Genomic DNA, 9,944 nt, shown 5'->3' with positions numbered 1-9,944 from the left:
GGGGTTGTTGTCTTTGTTGTTGAAGGAACACAGGATGAGTTTGGGGTTTTATAAACGGTTTGATTACTTGTCCAGGTATAGTAGGAAATGCATTCATTCTATTTGCATTATTAAAATTAGAAAAATTAAGTTGTGGTCTTAAACTACTTGTTTTAATCTGCTGCGTGGGTGTTATTTGTTTAACAGGCTTGTAATTTTGAATTTTGCGCATCTGTTCATACATAGATGCATTTAAATTTAAATTGTCTAACTCTTTGCAACCTTTACGAGCATCTAATAATGTACTAGGCCTAATATATAAAAGATGTTGTCTGTATGGCTGTTGGATTGCCGCACAGAACACTTTAACCGCTTCTCTCTTATAATGATTCCTACGATAAATCTGATCTGTTTCGTTTTCTAATGCTTCGGACAATTCAGACAAAACTGAGTTTATTCGTAAATAAAATTGCTCATAATGTTCGTTTTGTAACATATAGCTAGAAATTAGTTTATTCTAAAGTAAATCTACAGATTAAATATTACCAAAATGTTCCTTAAGCAGTTGCTTAAGGGATTCCCATGTAACTGGTCTCTCGACTGAATATAAAACAGCCGCATCGTCTTTTAACTTATTTACAATTGAATGAAATTTTAGATTAATATATTCGATAGAAGAAGTAGCAGCATTAGTATAAAAATTATCAAATGCTGCTATAAACTGGCTTAATTCGCTCTTGTTCCCACTAAAATTTGGAATTGCGGAATAGAACAGGTCGAATTTTACCTTAAAATCTCCGGTGGAGATTGCAACCAGGGGTGCAATTCCCTGAGAGGTCTGTACTTCTCGCGGTTGAGATTGTTGAGGTTGTTGGGTATTCATTGTGAAGGGATTCAGAATATTTACTAGTACAAACAATATAACTGTAAAGGTACTGACCTTAAATCCACGACAATGTCCTTCTATATAGGTACCCTTCGATGTAAAGTTGTGTTCCTCAATTAGATCCTCAGATTTGCAGTAGACAATCTTCCAAGTCGATCCACAGGGGATGATTTCCAGAGAGCCTGTCGATTCTTCGTATNTATGTATGTATGTATGTATGTGTTTTTATGCGTCCGTGTTGTTCGAAAACAGGACTGAACCTGCATAGATTTACTGAGAATTTGTTGTTTGTAATGCATCCTAAGCGACCTTGATCGAATTATAAGTATAATTGGCGGCTATCTGTTGTGTGTATGTATGTACGTGTATGTGTATGCATGTGTACAATGAGTGTAATTATAATGAAAGAGGCTTTTGTTTTTCGTTTTCCTCATCGCTTGTGAATGTTATTAATAATATTTATTGACCATGAATGTTACATAATAAACATAAGAGAAAACGTCGCAAAACAGGACTGAACCTGCATAGATTTACGTTGAATACTTTATGACGTAATTGAACTTTGGTCTTTCGAATGTTTGAGTAGACAAGAGGAATCGACACAAAACAGGACGGAACCTGCATAGATTTACTGAGAGTTTAAGTTTTATTGGTAAATAATGTATTGGCGAGGTTAAAAGACAGTGGAAACACAGAATTAATTTGAAAAGAAACTTTATTAATTATGAACCGATCTGGACGAACGTTACAAAAGAACTAAACAAAAAACGCTCTGCTACCACTTCCCCTCAATTTGAAGACTATTTTTGACTTTATATAAAAAGAAGAATTTAGCAAGATTGAAGTCCCAAACCGCGAATACAATTTTCGAGTTTAACTCCCGACAATGATTTGGTGAGGATATCGGCGGTCATTTCTTCGGTTGGTAGAAACTGGATCTGCAGAGGGTAGACCTGGATCGCCTGCCGGATGAAATGACGTTTTATGTCCACGTGTTTCGTTCGAGCGTGGAAGATTGGATTGTGGACCAACTTCCCCGCAGACTGATTGTCGTTGAAAATCGTGATTCTCGACAATTTTTCGATGCCAAGTTCCTTGACGAAGCTGGGCAGGTGAATTGCCTCTCTGGTCGCTTCTGATAGGCTTACATACTCGGCTTCTGTCGAGGATATAGCCACGATTCGCTGCTTTCGCGAACTCCAGGAAATAGCAGCACCTGACAGGGTGAATGTGTACCCTGTGTAGGACTTTCTGTCGATGACGCAGTTGCCCCAGTCCGCGTCGGCGTATCCCAGGATGCCCTTGTCGTCACGTGCATAGCTCAACTTCATGTTGATGGTGCCCTGGAGATATCGCAGGACTTTCTTGGCGGCTAGCCAATGGGCCTGGTCATGCTTGGTGTTGAATTGACTCAACATGTAAACGGCGAACGATATGTCCGGGCGAGTGCCAATGGCGATGTACATTAGAGCTCCGATCAGTTCCCTGTAGGGAACTTGTGCGTTGCCTTCAGCGCTGGTGGGAAGATCCAATTGAGTGCCGGGTGCCAAGGGCGACTTGACGGCCTTGCAATCACCCATCCCGAACTTCTGGAGCACTTTTCGGATGTATCCTCGCTGGCACAAAGTGATTCGGTCCTTGGTCTGCTCGACTTCGATTCCGAGGCAAAATCGGATGTTCCCCAGGTCCTTGATTTGAAAATCGGTCGCAAGCTTTTGCTTGATTTCTTCGACGCGCCTTGGATTCCGGGAAAGAAGGAGGATGTCATCGACGTATATAAGTGCGTGGACGTAGACGCAGGGGTCTGAGGTCGTTGGAAACACGCCGTACGATTTCATCTTGTTGCCCAGTTTGACGTACCATTGTCGGCCGGCCTGTTTCAGTCCATATAGAGCCCTGGAGAGTTTGCAGACCTGGTCGCCAGATTTGAAATCTCGTAACATCTTTTTGGCTTTGGCGACCAAGGTCTTGTCCTCTTCTACTCGGATCATCTTCTTCAAGGTTTCGGCTAACAGGATTGGCGGCTCCATGTAGACCAAGGTATCGATGTCCCCGTTGAGATAGGCAGTTGTCACGTTCAGCTGATGAACTTCGAGTCCGTACTTCACTGCCAGTGCCATCAGGAGGCGGAACGAGTCGAGACGTGCCACGGATGCGAAAGTTTCCGTGAAGTCGATGCCTGAGCGTTGAGCGAAACCGCGAGCGACAACACGGGCCTTGCGTCGATCCAAGGTTCCGTCCGAGTTGAACTTGTTCCGAAGGACGGTGCGGCAGCCGATTACCTTGTGATCTTTGGGCCTGGCGAGTAACTCCCACGTGTTGTTCGCGACCAAGCATTTGGCTTCGGAGTATATGGCGTCGAACCACTCCTCCTTGTCTTCGCTCTCCAATGCATCGCTGATTGGCACTTCAACGACGCTCATTACGACGCACTGGTCATCGGCGAGACTCTCCGTAATGTCATCTTCCACTGGAACTAAGTCGCACTCGCGTCCGTTGTCTGGTCTCTCGTCAGGAACGGGATCCGCAACCGATGCAGATAGCTCCTGCTCCTCGTTGTCGTCCGATTCGTCCGATGGGACCTCGCTGTACTGCTTTTTCGGTCGACCTCTTCTACCTGTCCTCAGGATTTGAGGTCTACCTCGACCTCTTTTCGTTTGCCCTATAGCTCTGACTGCCTCATCTCCGTCGATTCCGTCCGCACCAGGTTGCTCTGGTACCTCAAATCCGTGAAAAGGTTGAAACTCGTCGTTCTCGTTCTCGTCCACAGGATCTTCAACGGGGTTTTCTGGAACTTCGGGCGCAATCGGAAGAAGTGTGACGCTTGCGTCCAACACGATTTCGAGATAAGTGCGCTCGTCCTTTTCGATGGCGTCTTCTGGTCGGCGTGATGTCTCGGGTTGAGCAGGGCTAAACTCGTTCAGGAATTTGACGTCTCTGGAGATGCGAATCTGGCGCTCGCCTGGTACCCAGACGCTGTAGGCCTTGGATTCTACCGAGTAACCGACAAATATTCCTGTAATGGCCTTCGGGTCGAACTTCCCCTTTCCCGGCGTCTTGTCCAAGAGGAAGATCTTCTCGCCGAACGAGCGCAGGTGAGAAAGGTTTGGCTTCTTTCCTGTCCACCTCTCGTGAGGAGTCATCCCGTTCAGTAGCGCTTTTGTCGGGCAGCAGCTCCGCACATAATTTGCCGCGCATATGGCTTCGGCCCAGAGCGACGGTGGTAGATTTGCATCGAGCTGCATGCAGCGAGCGGCTTCTACCAGCGTTCGGTTTTTGCGCTCTGCAACGCCGTTCTGTTCGGGAGTGTGCGGGACTGTCAGGCGATGCTGGATGCCTGAGGCCTTCAGCACACTTGCCATTCTCCCGTTCACATACTCTCGGCCGTTGACCGATTGGATCCGCTTTATTTTGCGCCCTAGCTGGTTCTCGACGAGGTTTTTGAATTCCTTGAATTTATCGACGACTTCGGCCTTACTTTACAAAAAGTAAACGTAACAAACTCGGCTGTAGTCGTCGATAAATGTGACGAAATAGCGCGCGCCCGTAATTGACGCTGTACGCATCGGCCCGCGACGTCGGTGTGGATCAGCTCGAGAAGCTCGGAGGAGAAGTCTTCGCGCGTTCCGAAGGGACTGCTGGACATCTTCCCGGAGATACAGGACTCGCAGGTGATGCTGTCGATTGCGGCTCCTAGCTTCAAGCCGGTCGCGTTTCCCTTCAGGAGTAGCTTCGACATGTCTCGAGCATTCAGGTGTCCCAGACGAGTGTGCAGTTCCTGAATCTCGGACTTCGTCGGCCTCACTTCCGCGGCGACGAAGAACAAGTCTTCGATGCGTTTCGCGACCATTTTTACGTCACCGTTCTCGTCCGTCACAACCGCGTTCGATTTGCTAAAAGTGACCTCGCAGTCGCGGTCAACAATTTTTGCGATCGAAAGAAGATTCGATCTGAGGTCGAGGACGTACAGCGTGTTTTCCAGCGTAACAACATTGTCCGGGCTGTCCGCGATCGCGACGACCCTTCCCTCCACTCGCGTTTCCGTGTTGTTAGCGAGTTTTAGTTTACCGCACTTGTCACTCGCGCTCACGAATGCGTCTTTGTCGCCACACAAATGTGAAGTGCATCCCGAATCCAAACACTAAAGATTGTCCGCGTTGGTCAATTCGCGCGTGTTATCGACAGAACAACACCAGCCACTGATTTCCGATTTGTCCCAGTCTGCGTTCGCTTTTTGCTTTTCCCAACACTCGCTTTTTTTATGTCCGCTTTTGTGACAATACCCGCACTTGTATTTACGTCGCGCTTCATTTCGCTTGTCTTTGTTTTGTCCGGAGTTGTCACTTGCGCTGCCATTGTTTTTCGAACCACTAGCGCCAGCTCTGGACTTTGGCGGGAACTTCTTTGGTTTGTTTGAAGATGGCCGACCTCTCGCAAACATGCCGGCGCCGGCGTCTTCTTTTCCGGTCTGGATTCGCGCATTGTGTTCTTCGATGATCTTCACTTTCAGGGATTCGGCTTCCGGTAGATTTTCCCGGGACTCGATGGCGCACCGGAAATTGTCGTAGCTGGCGGGCAGGCTGTAAAGTAGCATGATAGCGAGCAGTTCGTCGGGAATGTCGATGTTCATTGCTTTCAGCTTGTCCGCGGCGTCGAAGAATTCGGCGAGGTGCTTGATCACGTCTTCGCCTTCCTGCATTTTGGCATGGGCGAGGCGTTTGAGCAGGGTGGCCTTCCTGGCCGGTCCCTTCGATGCGTACACCGATTCCAGCTTTAGCCAGATTTCTCTTAAGGTGTTGCAACCTCGAATTTGGGCGAGCTCTGACGGGTTGATCGCTAGGATCAAGTCCGCTTTCGCCTTGCAATCGTTCGTTAGCCATGCCTTGGCTCCAGCTTGCGCGGCTGCAAGTGCGTTGCCTGCACCTTCCACGACTGGTTGCACGATTTCGCCGGAGACGTATCCCTACGTATCGTTTCGTATGAGGATAGCTTCGGCTTGGATGCGCCACGTGTCGTAATTGTCTTGCAATAATGTCTCAAGTCGCGTGGTCATTGTCGCGTGCGCCATTTTGTTTGGCTGGCTACGACTCTTCACGTTACGTTTTTCGACTTTTTCACTTCGCGTTGATACAATTTTCGTTACACGATTATCTGTGTTTCGTACTGTCTGGACCCATAACCTATTGGCGAGGTTAAAAGACACAGTGGAAACACAGAATTAATTTGAAAAGAAACTTTATTAATTATGAACCGATCTGGACGAACGTTACAAAAGAACTAAACAAAAAACGATTTGTTTAGAAATCACTATGGTGAAATAAAAGGCGGTGCCAACATAATAAAATGAAATAACCAAAATAGGCACGATAATTGAAAAACTCCAACAGTGTATAACTAATAATAGATGTTGCAGAGATGCAAACTGTGCAATATCTGGTGTTATCGGTGAAATTAGGTATTCCAAATTTTTTTGTTCTTATTTCATTGTTGCTTTTTTGCATTATTTTCTGGATAATATAACCGTATCTGGCAGTTTCGAGAAAATATTGTCCACTACTGACCATTGTTGATTTGGTGCTATGTGTCTACCATTTACGATGAATTACGCCCTGGATTCAGTTCAGCAACTAGGTATGCATTAACATAAATGGACCTTGTTCGACATATTGAATTCCATACCATGCCGTTTTTGGAACTTCATTTCAAGAAGTATTTGTATCACACAAAATACATATGTACCTAGCTTCTATTAGTTTTAGTGTCCGACCGAAAGTTCGGTTTCGGTTTCGTTCGAGTTTCGGCAAAAAACGAGTTTCGGTTTCGGCGGCAAACCTGCCGAAACTACAACCGGAACCGAAACTGCGCTCGGGAGTTCTCGCGCTCTGCTCGGTCATTCATGTTCGGCGCGTTAAATTCCATCCAAGCGAAGTATTTTAAGTATTTTTAAGGCGCAATTAAAGTATTTCCTTAAATGAGGGGTTGTTATGTTGATTTTGATTTGATTATCAATAAGTGAAAATGTCAAAGACTGCAGAGCTATGTGATTTAAAGATAAAAAAATAAAACTGACTGATTATAATAACGTTTNGTTTATTAAATTTAATATTTAATCGTTCCATCTCTATTATAATCATATTTTCATTGAATATAGTACAACTATGGAAATTTGGTTTGGAAATGTAAAAATTAGCACCATATCTTCCTATCCATTTCGTTACTAATTTAACGTCTCTATATTTTCGTATGTTTTCCATTGTTTTACCAAATACTGAGTTATTCATAAGCTTGTAAAAGTTTTTTTCGAATTCATTTTTACTAGCTTTCCGTAAATTCGTATTTAAATCATTCCATCTCTATTATAATCATATTTTCATTGAATATAGTACAACTATGGAAATTTGGTTTAGAAATGTAAAAATTAGCACCATATCTTCCTGTCCATTTCGTTACTAATTTAACGTCTCTATATTTTCGTACGTTTTCCATTGTTTTACCAAATACTGAGTTATTCATAAGTTTGTAAAAGTTTTTTTCGAATTCATTTTTACTAGCTTTCCGTAAATTCGTATTTAAATCAACAAATTTTTTTAACCACGGAGATTGTTTAAATTTCAGTACTGTATGAATTTTTTCAAGTTTAATACCTAAGCTTAATGCTTGTGTTAAATTTTTATACTGAATGATATATTTTTTCATATCAAAAATTGTTGTTAACAGTTTTGGTGTCTTTGAGCTAGATGTAGTTGGGACTAAATGTTAAGGAAGTAACGGTAAATCTTTGTGTGTTTCGTGTAATGCATCTGGATAATGTATATCGACTTCAAATATGTATCCGTATTCATTATTATCATTAATGTCATCAATATTAATTGAGTAAATGTCATGGACCCATTCAAATTTTCCTTCAGGTAGTGGAAAACTCATTGCATAACCATACAAATTGTTTACGTCGTAATACATTAAATATGATGTAGGTTCGTTAGGATTAAATTCATCTACCATATATTTATTGTTTGCTTTTCCGTAGCGATTACAACATTGTGATATTCCCCCTCTTATACCTCGTTCTATAAACATTATCATATCTATATCGGTTAATAGTTCTAATTCAATTTCTGTTATTTTTAACATACTATCAAAAGCAAGACCTGGTGCAGTATAATAATGTAAACTATCTAATTTATATGTTGTCCAACATGTTGATCTAAAATTTTCAAATATATCAGCAAGCAATAGCACATCTGTTTTTAGATATAATTCTGCATACTCTTGCAAATTATTAATTTTGAATGTCTTCCACACATTACATGCATGATCGTATTCCGTTTGAGAAATGTTACAATCATAAATTGAACTATAAAAACATTCTCGAGGTGGTAATTTAATATCTTGTAATTTTTCCCAACAGTCTAGATATTCATACGGAAAAACTCCCTTACGCTGAACTAATTCAAATTCTTCATCATTTTGGTAATACTTCCTTGTGATAATTTTTTGTTTCTTTTCTAAATAAGATGATAATTTATCTAAGCTGCTAGCCATAAAACGAAAAGAATCTAAAAATCTAAAACTTACATTAGTTTTTTCTATATATTTTGTGAATGAAATATACTTCTCTTTATTAACCGGCAATAAAGAAATATTACCTTTTATTTCTACGCTTAAAGCTTTAATTATGAAATGACTGTCATATCCGGATAAATTGTGAAAAATTACAGGTATTGTATGACTATTCTTATAATTCAAGTTACAATTTGAATGCGCTGGACCTCTATAATTTCCTGTTAAATGACAGTGATCCTTCACTTTAACATTTTCACTACTAAATGGTTTACAACAAATATGACAATATGTAGCAGTAAGATGTTGATTTTCTTGTTCATATGATAATTTTTTAATTGGAATAATGTTTAAAAAAATATTTTTAAATTCGAAAGCTAAAGTTTCAAGTTCCTTAACGAACCATGTAATACAATCCTTCCCTGTGTATAACTTAAATTTAGAAAGAGAATCATCATAATAACACTTTAGATAATATGCAATACTGAAAGGCTCGTGTTTCTGATACTTTTGCATTTTACTTGTACATTTTAAGTCATTGTGTTTAACTAGTATACTTTCCAAATCAGCATAAATTACAAACGGTACAAATTCCTTATTTTTAAAATTTTTAAATTTTAAAAACTTTTCGTTATCTTTTGGCAAAGTGATTTTTGTCCTGTTTAAATTTTTACAATCAATTAAATGCGTTTCTAAAGTCTGCTTTGATGTAAAGTTGTTGAGACAACGGTTACATATCCATTTTCTAATTTTATTGTTTTTCATTTGTTTGTGTAACAGTCGCGAAAGGTCATTAATTAATGCAAAATGAAATGTTCTGTTTAATTCAACATTTGTTTCATTAAACTCAGTAGAGGAATCTGAAAAATTATTTTTATCATCAATATCGCAATTTAAATTATCACACGGAATCATTAATAAGTTAATATGAGGTGTAAAATCGGTTTTACTCAAACAAATGGGTACAATACTACTTTTATCAAGTGTGAAAACATTAATGGATAAATTGTTAATTTTTTCAAATTTATTTATATCCTTCAATTGAATTGGAAAATTAATTCCTTCATACTTAAGGATTCTACTAAAGTGTGGATATGATGTTGTTCTATTTGGATTTTTATTGAACGGTGAAGGATGTAGTGCAGCTACAACTGACCATAGAAAACAAAATTTATCGTTATTTTGAATATTGATAACTGATTTTGAATTTTTAATAAATGAAGGCATTTCTACATATGTTGAAATACCTACGTTAATTGGAGCATAATTATTAATATTTATTTTAAGTTGTATTATTTCGTAAAGGGCCCATCCTGACTCCCGTTCTTGAAATCCTTCTAGTTTTGTTAATATTTTGTTTTTAATGTTTTCATTGTACCAATCTTTTAAATTTGAATTGTGATCTATAACGCTATTTCTAGTTGTAAAGTGTTTAATTTCAGTCTCACCATTTTGAGGTTTTATAAAATTGCCATAAAAGATTGCATTTACCTTTAAAATAGACTGTCTTAAAGAATTT

General features: G+C 40.3%; 2 protein-coding genes across 2 annotated transcripts in view; both read right to left on the bottom strand.

Moving 5' to 3' along the window:
* LOC112906429 overlaps nt 1-7,579 on the bottom strand; it is an 11,961-nt gene extending 4,382 nt beyond the window's left edge. The window contains exon 1 of the mRNA XM_025980525.1: nt 7,217-7,579. Coding sequence (XP_025836310.1) covers nt 7,217-7,561 — 345 coding nt within the window. The 5' untranslated portion in view covers nt 7,562-7,579. The remainder of the gene's footprint in view (nt 1-7,216) is intronic.
* Nucleotides 7,580-7,589: 10 nt separating this feature from the next.
* Nucleotides 7,590-9,938, bottom strand: LOC112906428. The gene has a single exon (XM_025980524.1). It carries the CDS (start codon nt 9,650-9,652, stop codon nt 7,622-7,624), a length of 2,031 nt encoding a protein of 676 aa, XP_025836309.1. The 5' UTR covers nt 9,653-9,938; the 3' UTR covers nt 7,590-7,621.
* Between the last annotated feature and the right edge of the window lie 6 nt (nt 9,939-9,944).

Source organism: Agrilus planipennis, unplaced genomic scaffold (assembly GCF_000699045.2).
Source record: "Agrilus planipennis isolate EAB-ADULT unplaced genomic scaffold, Apla_2.0 scaffold113, whole genome shotgun sequence".
Classification (NCBI taxonomy): domain Eukaryota; kingdom Metazoa; phylum Arthropoda; class Insecta; order Coleoptera; family Buprestidae; genus Agrilus; species Agrilus planipennis.
Note: the sequence above shows the minus strand (reverse complement) of the source record. Positions and strands in the feature narration are given on the sequence as shown.